At 55.6% G+C, this 16,129-nt stretch overlaps 1 protein-coding gene across 1 annotated transcript in view; it reads right to left on the reverse strand.

Annotated features, from left to right (window-relative positions):
- Positions 1-12,796, reverse strand: part of LRP5 (LDL receptor related protein 5) — a 105,526-nt gene extending 92,730 nt beyond the window's left edge. The window contains exon 1 of the mRNA XM_069471736.1: positions 12,586-12,796. Within this exon, the coding sequence (XP_069327837.1) occupies positions 12,586-12,670 (85 nt within the window). The 5' untranslated portion in view covers positions 12,671-12,796. The remainder of the gene's footprint in view (positions 1-12,585) is intronic.
- Positions 12,797-16,129: the final 3,333 nt, after the last annotated feature.

Here is a 16,129-nt window from a genome sequence, read left to right on the forward strand (position 1 = left end):
GCCAGGTCCATATTCTCCTCAGACTCAGTGTCCCCATCTGCAGGATGGGGGTGTGGACATACTATGCACGGAAGCCACACAGCAACCTAGGATAGAGACCCCACGCTCCCCAGGGACCCGTCCTCATTGGGGCCACTTGGGCTTCATGGGTGCCTCGGGGACTCCGGTGTGGAGCCACACAACTCCCACATGACCAGGCCTAGCGCCCCTGGGGCGCAATGAGCAGGATGCACAGGGACGGAGGGAGGGAGCATGGCGAAAACCCCACCCCTGCTGAGCCCAAGTCAGGACAAAGACAAGGCCAGCCTCGCTGCCTCCAGGGCTGGTGTGAAGGTCCAAGCACAAGAATAACTGGCCAGGCAGCCCAAACACTGCGGGGAGAGAGGCCACCATGCTTTCCGGAGAGGGAGAGACCCCTCCAGAGGAGGCCGGGGGTCCTGGTAGCACACGAGCAGGGAAGACAGGGAAGCGGCTCTTCCCCGGCACAGCTCTCACCTGCGGTAGGACCCCCACTCACTGAGGGTCAGAGCATGCTGTCTCTCAGCATCCGGACGGAGCCCCTGCCTGTCTGTCCTGTTCCCTGCCGGGCACAGAGTCAGCACACACTGCTAGAGGCATAAACGGCGCCCAGGCTAGAGAGCAACAGAAGTCAGGGAAGGCCTGAGCTCACCCAGACCAAGGGGGAGGCCGGCTGGTCCCATCTGAACTGACAGCCCGAGGGCCAGGAGCTCTTGTTCCGCAGGCAGCGGGGAGCCACAGCAGGCCTGGAAGAGACGTGGTGGGCCCCACCCTCCACTTTAGAGACTCAGCCCAGCACACAGGCTGGAGGGCAGCAGCTCTCACTAATCACCGGGTTCTCACTGGGCACAGGGCCGGCCTGTGGTCCAGGGCAGAGGCACTGACCATCCATGACCCAGGGCAAGGGAACCAGGTCAGGAGGGACCTCTGCCAGAGAGTGAAGACCCCGGTGCTCAGGGTCCCCTCTCCGCCTTCAGCAGTGACACTGACACTGTGTGGGGAGGACAGCACCAATGCAGGGGACGAGAAAGGGCTGCTGGTCAGACGGGGAGCGGTAGCCTGCTGTGAGAAGAAGGGCAACAGAAGAGAGGGCAGGGTCCCCTAACAGCTTCCTCTGAGGAGGGAGAGGCGGGATCACCCTGGCAACACCCACAAATAGAAGGCCAGCCGCCAAAACACAGCCCGGTTGCACCTCTGACAGTGGACACCCCAGGAGGGGTGATGCCCTCAGATACCTGCACCTGATCCCCCAGGGCTCCCAAGCCCACCCCACCGGGGCTCCAGCTACAGAATAAACACTGACTCCAAGGCCAACTCTGCATGGACAGGTCAGGCTCCACGCAGTGGGTAGTTCGACTTGACTTTCTACCTTCTAACCCAGCTAATGGGCTGGAGCCGCCCGAGGGCCCTCACCATGCAGAGTAACAATTATGATGCAATAACAATCCTAACAGCTAACAATTACTGAGCGCCCACCCGGAGCCAGGTCCCTGCTAAGCACTTTTCAACACGGCCTCTTTGCATCCTCAGGACAGGCCTGTGGGGGCGACACGATGATCCTCAATATCAGTGAGGAAACTGAGGCCCAGCACAGTTAACACATGTCCAAGACCGCAGTGCTGCGTGGAGCAGAAACTCAAGCCTGGCAGGGACAGCTGGGAGGGAGCCAGGTGTGTTGCTTCACAGGCCAAGCAGGTGGGCAGCCCCCAGGACCTCTGACCCTGCAGTTCAGTTTGCTGCCACCCCCTCAGCCATTCACAGCAAACGGGGTGGGACACCAGGGAAGGAGGCTGGGGGCACAGCAGCCTCTGCTTGGAGGCCGGCATCTGGGAGTGGCTGCTGGACAGAAGTACAGCCCGAGCCACCTGTGCCAGGTGGGGTAGCCTTCCAGAGTGCCCGCTGGTGACCACGCTGGCCTTAGGCACTGTGCGCAGGCAAGAACAGAACAAGGCCCACCTGTGCTCTTCACGCCGACAGAGAGCTGGAGGGGCACACTTGAACTGAACATGTCCCTCTTGCTCAAGGACCGCACAGATCACAGGCTGGAACGTGATCCACCTGCTTCTACATCCTACTTTGCTGATATAAGCCAGTAAAGCTGGGAAAATCCTGAACCTCCCTGTTTCCCGCCTAAAACATACCTAAACCCTTACGGCAGGAAGGTCAGCTCACTGGTTAAGTGCCTGCGGATCCTCGGTCAGGCAGGTTCCTAGCAAGAACCCTGGGGCATGAGTGACCACTCACGGGCGGGAGGTGGTGGGCGTGGTAGGGTCCCACTCCCAGCCACATCCCATCCTAGTGCCGTCGGAGCACCCCAGGGCCTTGGTAAATTCAGAGGAAGCCACAGACAGGTCTGTGGTCCAGGACTGGGCCACACAGGGCACAGGAGCCCAGCAGGAGAAATGCTCACCTGGGTAGCCCTGAGCAGGCTCTCTGGGCCCTCAGAGATAAGGAGGCCACCGGGTGGCCAGACCCGCCTGGATCCTGGAGCAGATCCCCACATCACCCTCCAAATCAGTTATTCCCAACCTGAGGTCCCACAGCCCCAGGGGCCACGAAGGTGTCCTGGGTCCGAGAGGGTGCTTCAACACTATGCAAAGCCACACGGAAACTCCCCAAGAGGGGACGGAGGAAACCCCGCCAGCCTCTGCTTCTGGCTGGACCAGCTCTGCTCAGCCAGCACACACGTGTGGGACCAATAAGCAGAAGAGATTATTACTTAATAAACGTGGTTTCCTTGAGAGGATAAAATCTTTCAAAGCATACAGAAAAATTTTTTAAAAATTAAAATTGGTAGCCCAAAGGATGAAAGCTGCGCTTTGTTCTGCTCTTTCATTTTGAGGAATCCCCCGTGCATCCCAAACTGTGCACTGCCCAGGTGCCTCCTGCAAAGAGATGGGGCATTGACGAGGAACACGTGGACCCTGCACCAGCTGCTGTGCCGGCTCTGTTCCGCGGCGTCTGGGGGAACACAAGCCAGGCAGCCTGGGGGCCACCGGGGCAGAGACCACCCAGGTCAGCAGATGGGGTCACATCAGGCCCACCCTGTCTCTGAGCCTCCCCTGTGGACACAGCCCTCTATAGCCCAGCCCGCCAGGCCCAGGGGCCCAGCACAGGTGACATGCTGTTCACAGACCATTGCCAGAGGCAATGGCCCACGGTTCTGGCTGCAGCCAGGTTGTCATCTGCCCTGCAGGAAGAGGCAATGCTGCGCCCAGGTCCCCTGCTCCGGGAGCTACTCCACAGCAGGACTAGGGATGCGGCAACTCGGCCGTCCCGGGAGGGAGAGCTCCAGCGCTGCTCTGAAGCGGGGGACGCAGGCAGCAGCACGCAGCCCCACGCGGCCGGTCAGCGTCCTCTGCTTCTCTGCATCCTCAGAGCGGCAGCCGCGAGCGAGGCAAGGACTGCGGGTAGCGGCAGCCACAGGAGCAGAACGAGTGTCCCTAGGGAGTGGGCAGCGGCAGGGAGGCCGCTCTCCTGCCACACGGCACGGCCCCTGGGATCACTGGGCACTGCAGCAAACCCGGCCACCGGAGCAGTGGCCAGGCGACAAGGCCACGGACTCTCAAGGGCGTAACCTCAAAGGGGCAACACTCTTTGTGTTCAAATTTCTGAAGTCACATTAAAAATACCACTCACTCAGCCACCTACTCTGTAGTTTTAACCCAAAAGCACCAAAATTTCTTTTTAGCGTAAAACTTCATTGTTCTATTATTTCTTTTTTGCATGATTAAAACTGTTCACATGAAGTTTTTCGAAAAATGGTAAAAATGCCTAGTGATGGATACAGGTGCCCAAGCCTCACGGTGACATCTCGCAAATCGGGGCTGCAAAGATCAGTAGGTGTCACGTGGACACGGGACTTCACAGTCCAGTCCATTTGGGGTGCACTGGGCTTCCCAAAGTAAAACAGCTTTGTTTATAGCCAGCCCCCTCAAAGTCCAACCTTGGAAATAGGGGCTCTTATTGCTGGGTAGGATTGAGGGGCCCATACCTGGCCCCAGAAGCCTTCTGTCTCGCAGCAGGACAGGTAGGTGTTCTACAACCCGGGAAACAGCCGGGCTGGATCTGGGGCTGGCGGAGGAGCACAGCCACAGCAGAAGGATGGGCGGGACCCGCTTCCTGGACAGACATGGCCTTGGCGGCCCCGGGACAGTTACTGAGCATCTCCCGGACACCAGCCAGAGGCAAAAGGCAAGGATGAAGACAGTCGTGCCCTCAAGGCCCTCCAAGCTAGGTGGACCACAGAAGGTTCCAGATTCTGAGGAGGAGAGGATGGGGCAGGCCAGCACAGCACACTGGGCAGAAAAGTTCCAACTTTGCACGTTGGAGAACCCACACAGTTTTCTGAGAAAGAGAAGAACATAATGAAAACTATTTTAGAAAAATTAGTCTGGCCAGAGTGTTAGATAAATGGGCAGGCAAAGAGAAAGTTCTAGAAAGCTAATGTCATCCACTCCGAATCTAGTCTTTCACCAAATGAGCACTGCAGGGCTACAGGTGAAGCCTCAGAGCCCGGGTGGAAGACACAGCCGGGAAGGAACTGGCGTGGAGGCCGACGCCAAAGCTCCGGCTTGAGTGAGGAGGCGGCCAGGACAGCACGGCCACACCCTGATTCTCCACAGTCCAGCCTCCTTCTGGGAACCAAGTTGGCGCTGGGGCGAAACGGCCTTTGCCATTCATTCAAAGGCAAGCTCAGAACACGTCTTGCTCTAAAACCACCTTGCAGGAGTGAGGACATTGAGCTTCTGCTCCCATCACAAAGACTGCCTGCTCCTTCCTGGGGTGGAATCCAAGGAGGCAGCTGCCCGAGAGTGGACGAAGTCTGGAAGGTACCCAGGCACCCGGGCTGACGTGTTCCGGCCGGGGCCACGCGCTCAGGCAGCTATTAATGCCCCATTGAGCAATTTCCCGAGAGTTTTGCCAGGCAGATACCGCCTCCCCATCTGGGCTAATAGAGGGGTACAGTCCAGGGAAGAAATTAAAGGTGCTCAAATTTTGTTCTGGAATGAACTAGGGGAGGGGAGCAATAATTTACTCAGTAATTATATCTGCCCTTGGGCTAATGCTGAAATTAGTTTGCATTCAAGTTTGCTTCCCGAGCAGACACTGGTGTGAGTGAGGCAGCAGGGGTGTCTCAGGCAACCGGGCACACACGGCACCCCTAAGGCACTCCACAAATGTCAACAAAACCCACAAATGTCAAGGCCACGCCATCGCCAGCAGATGAATTGATTTCCACAGCCAAAGAGCAGCTAGCCCGCCAGAGACCACTTAAAGCCCAGGCCTCTGACACCTGTTGGATGTCACCACTTACTGTCCCCAGATCAAGAGATCAAAGGATGGAACCTGATAGGCTGGCTCTGAAGCTTATCACAAAAGAGTGAATGTGCAAGAAGAGCCAACGGGTTTTTTGAACGGGACAATGAGGAGGAAATTTGCACAACTGATCTCAAAATATACTCTGATGCTACAGAGATTAAAACAGCAGCGTATTGGTACAGAAAGATACCCACAGGCCAGGGGAACATGGAAGGATCCGGAATCAGGAGCCAGACATCTGTGGACACCACACATGAAAGAATGGCATTTTACAGGACGACCAGCAAGGTGCTGGGACAACTCCCTGTCCACTGGCCAGATCCCTACCTCGCATCGTGTACCAAAAAAAAAAAAAAAAGAAAAAAAAACACCAGATCAAATAATGTCTGAATGTAAAACACAAAACGTAACAGTTCCAGAAGAACACAAAGGAGAACATATTTATAATCTGGGGGTAAAGGTACGAGGCATGAAATCCAAAAGGCACATGGAAAAGACTGAACGTTTTGATTACATAATATTTTTAATGTCTTTATGATAACATGCTGCCAGAAACAAGGATGAAAGACTCGCTACAGACCAGAAGGGAAATCTGGAACAGATATATCAAAGAATTAATGTCTGAACCAAATACAGACCTTCTACAAATCAATAAAAAAAGGATAAACAACTCAACAGAAAAATGGGCCAAGGCTAAGGGTAGGCAATTTGCAGAAAAATAAATACAAATGGCAGGGAAGTGTAAATCAAACACTGTTGGCCGGGCGCACACCTGTAATCCTAACAAGGCAGGAGAACTATTTGAGCTAAAGAGTTTGAGACCAGCCTGAGCAAGAGCGAGACCCCATCTCCACTAAAAACAGAAAAATTAGCCGGGAATGGTGGTGCATACCTATAATCCCAGCTACTTGGGAGGCTGAGGCAGGAGGATCACCTGAGCCCAGGGGTTCAAGGCTATAGCGAGCCATGATCTCAACACTGTACTCCAGCCTGGGTAACAAAGCAAGATCCTGTTTCCAAAAAAAAAAAAAATTAAAGATAGAATTACCAGTGATTCCATTTCTAGGTATATACCCAAAAGAATTGAAAACAGAGTCTCAAACTGATACTTGTACACCAAAGTGCATTACAGCATTTTTCCATTTTTTTCCAGCCCCTAGACCCCTTTTTAAAATATTTTACTACTTTTTTTAAATTTTGCATTACAGCATTATTCACAATAGCCAAAGGTAGAAACAACTCAAGTATCCATGGACAGATGAATGAATAAACAAAATGCGGTATACCCATACGATGGAATATTATTCAGCTATAAAAAGGAAATTCTGACACATGCTACAACATGGATGAAATTCAAAAACATTATGTTAAATGAAACAAGCCAGATATCAAAGGACAAACATTATATGATTACACAAATATGAAGTACCTGTAACAGGCAAATACAGACAGAAAATAGAATAGAGGTTCCAGGGGGCAGGGTAGGGGGTAACGGGGGAGTGACTGCTTAATGGGGACACAGTGTATTTAGGGTAATGGAAAAATTTTGTAAACAGATGGTGGTGATGGTTGCACAACACTGTGAATGTATTAATGCCACTGAATTGTGTATTTAAAAATGGTCAAAATGGCAAATTTCATGTTATATATATTTTATAGCAATTAAGAAAAAAAAGGAAGTGCTTCCAAATTTAAAATAACCAAACAGAGAAGGGGAAAGTCGAGCCCAGGAAAGCAGTTTTCAAGACAGCCCATTTCTCTAGGAAGCCCCAAACCCACACAGCGGTGCCCCCTTAAGAATCCCATCTGCCTGGCACCTGCGGGAAACACTAGGGCAGAGACCTGCTGTGGGCAGGGCTGGTCATGGGGACAGTCCCAGGCCTCGGCACTAGGGACGATTTCCAGGTGACAGCACCAGGCAGACCCCACATGGCCAGACACCCAGAAGGCAAGTGTCAGAACCAGGAGCAGCAGGGCCAAGTAGGGCACAGAAGAGGCACCTCCTCTGGGAGCATCCCCAATCCCTAGTGGTCCAGAGGCATGAGGATCATGAAGGAAGGAAAACGTAAAGCCTCGTGCTGGAAAAGGCCTCAGAGACTGGCATCAGCTGGTTCCATTTTACAAGTAAGGAAACTGAGGCACACAGAAAGCGAGCACTCCTCACGGTCCCAGAGGGAGGCAGTGATGGGGACTGAGAGCCCTGCGGGGTCCTCGAGGGCCTTGGACCAAGGATGTGCACGTGCCACCCTCACCCTCCTCCTGGGAGAGGAGCCGCCGTCAGGGGCACCTGAGACCCCATGAAAGCTAAAAACCACTCTCCTCCCTGAGCAAATCCTCACTTCGGTGCAACCACAAGAAAAACTGCAGTAAGGCGAACTGAAAGCAGATGCTTAAAATGCATAATAAATTAAATGTGCAATAAAGCAAACAATAAAATACCCAGAAAGGACAATCCTTCCACTCCTGAAAAAGGGCTCAAAGGCAACTTGACCATGACAACCTCCAAGGGGGTCCACGGCCAGGGAGGCCCCAAGCCGGAGGCTCAGAGAGCAGCAGACACATGATGGAACCTACAGCACTTCAGGCTGATCAGAACGTGAGGCTCCAGCCACGCGGCTGCAGCCACCCAGGGAGCTCCGGGCAGCTGCCCGGCAGACCAGACCACGGGCTCCGGCACACCATGAGCCAGGCCGGCAAAGTGTCACCTGCCCCCTACAAGGAGACAGGCAAACCAGGAAAAAGCGGAAACCCAAGGCTGGACCTGGAGCCACAGGGACAACAGCACAGGGTTCAGGAATGAGCAGCGACACGGCGCTGTCTTGCGCCGGAGACGGACAGAGCGCAGACCCCGAACACCTTCACCCGCCTCCCGGCCGCCAGCTGGACGGGGCACTGCGGACTGTGGCTCCCAATCTCCTCCTCGGGGAACTCTTCAAAGGAAACCCGGGGCTCTACCCACGGTGTCTTTCCCACACGGCCTGGGGGGCAGAGCTCATGAGCCCCAACCAGCACTGGCGAGGCAGACACCTTCCTCCCAGTTACTCGGGCGAGGAAACTGAGGCTGAGAGCCAGCAAACCGCTTTCCAGAGCTGAACAGAAAGCAGAGAGCAGACGGAGCCAGCCGGCGGGACCCATGGACCAGCTCTTTATGCGGCCACAGCTGCCTCCGCATGTCACACTGGGGCCCAAGCTGCCCCCAGGAAGGCCCCCCGGCGGCCTGGCTCAGAGCCGACACACCGCTGCTTTCTGAACAAATGTGTCAACAGAGCCACGAAGCCAAAGAGCTGGATGTGGCCCAGCGCCCACCAGGGCCTCCCCAACAGACTCCCCATTTTGAGAGCGGTTAAGTGTCTGCGAGGCCTCATAAACCACAAGTGTCCGGTTCTCTCAGGGATTCTGTGCGGCTGCACCTGGCCTCACTCTGCCGTTCCAGCGCCCCAGGCTCTCCTCCCTGTCCCCATCACCTGGCACATTTCTGAACTGTGGCAGGAGGACCTCAGGCGGGATCCTCCGACTGTCCAAACCGGGCCGCCCCAGCCCGCCTCACACTGTTGAAAGATGCAGCCAGACAAGATCGACTCAATGGGTGCACGTACAGGTAGACAAATGTGGTCCACCGTGCAGTGGAATATTATTCAGCCATAAAAAGGACTGAGACACTGACACACGACACAACGTGGATGAACCACGAAAACCATGTGCTATGTAAAGAAGCCAGACACAAAAGAACACGTATTCCATGATTCCATTGATACGAAATAACCAGAATAGGCAAGTCCATGGAGAAAGCCGATTGGTGGCTGCCAGGGCCTGCAGATAGGGGAACTAGAAGTCACGTTCAGTGGGTACGAGGTTTTATTTAGGGGTGATGGAAATGTTTTATAATTTAATAGAAGTGATGGTTGTAAACACTGTGAATATACTAAATGCCTCTGAAGTATACACTTTAAAATGGTTAATTTTATATTATGTAAGTTTCACCTCAATTTAAAAAAAAAAATTCAACACCTTTCACCTAGGACAGATCTGACTCCAGCCTGCATTTCCTTTCGGCCCTGCACAAAGTCTTCCAGAAGCTTCCACTGTCTTTTGGATCACACCCAGACTCCACAGCACGATCTGGCAACTTCAGCAGAGACCACCAGGCACTTGAGGACTGGGTTCTGGGATGTCTCGCAGGTCACCCCAAGGGTGAGGGTGCAGCAGCCCTGGGGCCGCCTCTCCATAGCATATCAGCCTCTGCTTCCCTGCCCTCCCCTCGGCATGTGAAGCCCTGCAGGTGCCAGGCCTCATCTGCCTCTCGGTACCACCCTACACCGAATGCCGGACACCAAAGAGAAGCAGCAATGATGAGAGCTGACGCAGTGCCAGGCACACGTTGACCTGCTGAATTGGAGGTAGAAAGGATTATCATCCCCGTTTTACAGAAGAGAAAACTGAGGCAGCAAAGGTGGAGCCGGCCACCCAAGCTCCCCACCACGGCAAGCAGCCAGGCTGGGATTAGACCCCAGGGCTCCATCCACAGAGCTAACTACTCCAAGACCCCCACTCAGGGCCGGAACAATACAGGACTCCGTCAGCGGCTGGATGGATTTCCAAGGTCATGCACAGAAAAAAGTCCAGGCTGTGTAGCAAGAGCCTCTAGATCATCCAGGCCAGAAAGATCAAGGACCCTGTTACACAACAGCAGTCACGGCGGCTCTGCCACCACCCGTCCCTCATCTGGGCTAGGGACGGTGCTAAGGGTCTCACACGCAGCACGTACTGCTCCCAACAGCCTGGGAGGGGAAGGGACCAGGTGAGGATTCTAGTCACAGAGAAGCTTAGTAAGTCGCCCAAAGTCAAACAGCTGCTGAGCACATGAAGCCAGGCTGGTCTGACCCCAAAGCCTCCACTCTCAACCCTGGCAAACTGTCACTGCAAGGCAGGAGACGATGCCAAGACCTCACCTCACTGCACTCCCACACCCCACCCGTGTGCAAATCCTGCTAAATGCCTGAACAGTGTCACAGCGCAGCTGAAATTAAACAGGTTCCAAAAACCTGTTCCATAAACAGAAACCATGAGGTGGATCTCCCCAGAGAAGGGCTGAACAAATGCTGGATCGGGTTGATGGGGTAATTTCTTGGATTTGAATGGGAGGGTTAAAGGCACCAGGGCCCTGCTTTGGAGGGGACTCTACCAGGGACTCCATACAGCAGTTAGTGGACCCAACACAGGCCTGCTGGGCCCTCTATGGGCCAGGCCCTGTGCAACCACAGTAACCTCCCCTGGGGATGGGGGATGCCTGGACAGGCCTGGAACAAGTGCCCAGGAGAGAGGCCTGGGGCTTCGGGGCTGGGGAACGCCGCCCTCAGCCCCAGGACCACTAGAACAAAGGCATTTCCGTGGGCTCACGGCTTCAAATTGCAACAGGAAGCAATCAGGAAAAATAATTAGCTGCCCACTTACTGGCTTCATTCTGGACTGAGGCATATATACCTAACACAGAAAATCAGGGATATAACAAATTAGGAACAGTCAAAACAGTTCTGCAGAAAGATTCCTGCCTTTCGTTCCATTTTAGGACTAGATTTCACGTTAGCTGGTGCTCCCAGGCCTTGCTTCCTAATGTTAAAATAATCAACTCTATTTTTGCCTCATATACAACTGAACTCCACAGATGTAATTCCTTCTCCTTAGGGGCTCGAATCACACGACGACAGGCATTCGATTCCGGCAATGTCACCCCAAAACGTACAGAAAACCCAAAATTGCATGAGGTGAAAGAGCACAGCTGGCTTAGAAACCCCACCTTTAAAACAAACAGCTTCCCAAAAAACCTTTTGCCTTCATGACCCAGGCATTTCCGGAGAGAAAAGGAGCAACGTCAGCCTGAACTATCCAGATACTGTCATTGTTTTGTCTTCACCTTGTTTTGCTAACACCAGACATGGCCCAAAAATGTAAACACGCTCCCGGGAGAGGAATTTGGGGTGAAACTAACCACAGAATCTCTGGGCTCCCAAGGGAGGCAGGGGGACTCGAGGAAAAGTCCTTTCTGCTCCTAGCTGCCCCTCCACCTTCATGGAGGGGTGCACTGGGGGTCCAACCACAGGGCCAGGCCACCCCCCTGCAACGTCCACACTGGACATGTTCAGGGAGACAGCTGTCTGCCTTAAAGAAGCCCAGACAAAGGGACCCGACGTCCCCCCCCACCACCAACTGCCACCAACAGAAGAACCCGGGGTGTGCACAGGCACTTGCTGGCCATGCCCACTTGGACAGCCACGCTCCAGAACAACAAAATACGCACATCGGAAGAGAATGATTTAGGTAGCAAGAGGCTTGCTTCAAAACCCACATGGCAATCTCCAAATTAAAAGAACATGTGTAGCGTTTCACAACTGCTTAGGTTTCCCGAGTCCTCCTGACCTCAACTCCTCCCCTTGGGACACACCAAAAGTTGGAGAGAAAGTTCCCCAGCCCTCCATCTCCCCAAGGGAGTGTACAACTGAGGCACGAGCACACTGCCCAACCCCACACTCTAGAACCACGTCACCCCCACGCAGCGGGCCCCAGAGAGGGACACCGGTCAGCGGCGGTCAGCTGCCGCCGGGCGCCACCATTTGGGGCCTCAGCGGCCAAACAGGTCATTCGGGTCGCCCAGCACCTGGCAGGTGTCAGTGCGTTAGGAAACCGACAACCACGCAGATCAAAGGGACAGCGCCACAGGCCAGGCCGCCCCGCGCCCGGGCTCAGAACTTTCTCGCTGTAACTTGACTCAGTTCTCGGAGCTCGCAGGCCGGCGGCGCGGCCGCTGGCACAGGCTCGCGAAGAGAGTTCCCCAAGTAGTTCCCGAAAGGCCAGGCCTGTCTGGGCCGACAGACTCTGCTCGGTGCCTGGCCCGAGGCCACACGGTCCGAGCTCGGCCCGGGCTCACCGACTTCCCGCGGGCGCATTTCCGAGCGCGCCTGGGCACGGGCAGGTGAGGACCCGCCCGCGCCGCACCTGGCGGGGTCGGCGCCACCCGCGCGCCCTCCTCGCGGGCCCGGGACGCGGCGTTCCCGGGAAGGGCCCGGGCGGGGAGACAAAGGGCCGGCGCGCGGTGCCCGGGCGGCGGGGGTCCGCGGCGCGCGCCCCAACTCGCCCCCAACTTGCGAAGTCGCTTCCGAGCCCCGGCGCGCGCCCGCGCACTTGGCCGCGGGGCCGCCCGGGCCATTGTCCGCGCGGCCCGCCGCCCCCGCCCGGCCCGCGCCCACCTACCCGCGGCGGGGGCCAGGCTGCAGCAGAGCGCCAGCAGCAGCAGCAGCGGCGACGGCGGCGGCGGCCGGGACGGCGGCGCCTCCATGTTGTCCGGCGGCCGGACGGGCCCGCGCCGCGCTCACTCCGGCTCCATGGCGCGGCGGCGGCGGCTCCTCGCGCGGCTCCCGGCGCCTCCCGCCTCCCCCCTCGGGCGCCGCGGACCAGGACGACGGGGAGGAGGGAGCAGGGCGCGCGGGAGCGGAAGCCGCGCCGCGTCTCCGCCCCCCGCCGCCGCCGCCCGCGCCCCCCGCGCCGGCCGCGCCCTCCCGCGGGCGCCCCCCGCAGCCGGCCCGGGGCGAGGCGGGCGCGGCGGCCTGGGTCCCCGCGGCCCCTCCTCGCGCCTCCCGCCCTGTCCTGGGGGCGGCCGCCAGGAGGCTCGGCGCTACGCACAGGGTTTGCAGCCCGCAGGGCCCGGCGGCGGGTCAGTACCGGAAGCAGGTGCGTCACCTGTAGAGCGAGCTGCGAGGACCTGGCCTTTACGAGTGGGGAAACTGAGGCACGGGAGGAGGGGCGGAATTGCCTAACGGCACACAGCGAGGCAGTTTCAAGGCTGGAAGCCAGGAGCCCCAAGCCAGGTCTGTGCGGTTTCCTGCTACCGCCGCCACCCGGGCAAGGCAGGGTCCCGTTGGGGCAACACCTGTTCTCACTTGGGGAGGGACCGAGCAGGGACAGAAGTGGATGAAGCTGGGCGGGCTGGGAGTGGGGGTGGGCTTGAGGTTTTACTTTTAAATGAAACATATGCCCTGTACATTAGTTATTCATTATGACGCCCGAAGACTAAGCAGTAGACCGGCTGTCCTAAATGTGCTTTATGCTGGCTGAGAGAGAAAGCCCCTCTTGGCCTTTGAGTCCTTTGACAAGCCGGCTCGCTTTCTCCCCACCTCCCCCTGAAACTTACCCTCTCTGCGCCCACCGGAGTCAGCTCAGCCAGGAACCCTGGTGCAGAAGAGGGCCTAAGAGAGGGAGAATCTCACCCGGGCAGAGCCCTGAAGACTCACAGGAGGGGCTCTGGAATCAGTGGGCCCAAGTTGAGACTCTGGCTCTGCTGCTTTCTGGAACCACTATGCTCTTGGCAGGTGGAAATAGAACCTCTCCAGGCACCCTTTCCTCCCTTATAAAGTGGGGACAGCAATGCCTACCTTGCAGGTGCAGAAAGGACTTGCGATACCTGGCCCAGACAACTGGCTACTCACAAATGCGTGTGTTCTTCATGTATTTGTGACGGCTTTGCAAGGCTGGTGGTCAGGCAGAGCATCCTCATGGGGTTTATATGCTAGGGACCGAGACAAACAAACAAGAAGACAGAGAAAATTAAAAAGCAAAAGCACCATTAACAGACCACAAGGAATGAAAAGTGAAGGGTGTTGGGCTGCAATGTCTGGAGGAAATTCTGACTTGGGAGGTAAGGACATTTGAAGTACCACCGAGGAGCCCTTGAGGCAGAGAAAACATCAAGGGAACAGGGGCCAACCTGTCTGCTGGACTTGGAGGAGGAACCACAAAAGGCCAATGTTGGCCAGGCAAGGTGGCTCATGCCTGTAATCCCAGTGCTTTGGGAGGCCAAGGCAGGAGGATCCCTTGAGACCAGGAGTTTGAGACCAGCCTGAGCAACATAACAAGACCTTGTCTCTACAAAAAAAAAAAAATGAAAAAATGAAAAAGCTGGGCACAGTGGTGCGTGCAACTGTAGTCCCAGCTACTTGAGAGGCTGAGATAGGAGGATCGCTTGAGCCCAAGACTTTGTGGCTGCAGTAAGCTATGATCAGCACCACTGTACTCCAGCCTGGGCAACAGAGCAAGACCCTGTCTCTAAAAACAATAAAATAAAACAAAAATTAAAAGGCCAGGTTACACAGGATGGAAGTAGGGGTGGAAGGAGGCAGATGATGCAGTGGGCGAGGGTAGCTGGGGCCAGCACATGTCAGACCTCAGACTGGGAACAAGAGCCGAAGCCGTATCCTGATAGCAGTGGGGAACATGACAGGGATTTAGGCAGCAGAACCCCTTGCTGATTCCTTCTCCCACCCTATGCCCAGCCCTCACAGCACAACCTGTTGGCTCTATTTTCCAAACAGATCCAGGCTTCTGGCTCTTCTCACACCTGTACTACTGCCACCTGCTTTGAGTCACCTCTCAGCCCCCAGTGAGCCTGTTAAAACAAGTCAGATCACATCCCTTCTTTGCTCAAGAGCTTGCGATGGCTCCCATCTCAGGCAGAATAGAAGCAACGGCCTTAGGCCCGATGTGGCCGCACCTCTTCCTTTACCTCTGAAGTTCATTACCCGCTCTCCCTCCACCATCTCATCCTGCTCTAGCCACAGTGGCCTGCGGCCTCCACTGGTCTTCAGACTCACAGGGCACACTCCTGCCTCGGGGCCTTTGCACTTGCTGTTCTCTCTGCTGTAACTCTCTTACTCCACTTACTCCCTGGCTCACTCCCTCATCTCTTCAGCCCCTCAGCCAGGCCCTCCCTGCAGCCTGTGGAAAATCATTACTACAAACCACACCCCAGCACTGCCCTCCCTGGCCAGCACTTCCTGCTCCATTTCTCTGTTTTACTTTTCCCCTTTGCACGAAGGACCATCTGACCCACTAAATGTTTGCTTGTCTTTCTTCCCACCACCAGCACAGAAGCACCACGAAAGCAGAGATTTTGTTTCATTCCCTGGTATGTTTCCCGTGCCTAGACCAGGGCCTGGCACATGGTAGGTGCTCAACAAATGTCTGTTGAATGAACAAACAAAGTGAGAAGATCTGATTTACATTTATAAAAGGAACGCTCTGGCTGCTGAGCTGGGAGGGAACAGACTCCCACGGGGGCTGGTCAGCTGGTGGGTACAGCAGTAGCGGCCAGGAGAGACAGCGTCCCGGACTCAGGTCGGGAGGGGATGGATGGTGCGAGGGGCTGGATTCAGGCTTGCTAAGGGCACTGGCTGCCGGACTTAGCAGAAGGGACCCAGGGTGGCCTGCCACAGCAGCTGTGTTAGTGGACACTTACTACAGCAACTGGTCCCAAGTTCAAGTCACGGTTCCAAATTTGGGAAGGGATAGGAAGAAGCTGAAGACTCTACAGTCAGTCATTCAGACGATTAAGAGAAAAATGTGCCAAGGCTGTTAAAAAAAAAAAAGGCATCGTGAAGGGGACCACGAGAGACCACCCCAGAGAGGGAAGGGGCGGTGCCCTGGGCCTCAAGGCACATCGGCACCAGGCCCCCGGGGGCCGACTCCAATCAGGGCTTTGAGAAAGCTCATTCACAGAGAACGAGTTAGAACTCACCGCTGTGTCATTCTGCAGAATTCTGACACCAGGAGGACAGTAATTTTTAGACCCTTCAGTAACGTAATAAGCGACCAGAGAACGCGCTAAGCTCCCACTTCCCCTGAAGGCTGCCGGTCACAGCTCATCAGGCCACCGAGCTTTTCTTAGGCTGCACATTTGGAAATGTTCACCCTCGATTCATTCTGCAGACCTAAGTTCCGCCCCAGTGAAGTAACAGGCTGAGCA

Source organism: Eulemur rufifrons, chromosome 6, assembly GCF_041146395.1.
Source record: "Eulemur rufifrons isolate Redbay chromosome 6, OSU_ERuf_1, whole genome shotgun sequence".
In the NCBI taxonomy this organism is placed as follows: domain Eukaryota; kingdom Metazoa; phylum Chordata; class Mammalia; order Primates; family Lemuridae; genus Eulemur; species Eulemur rufifrons.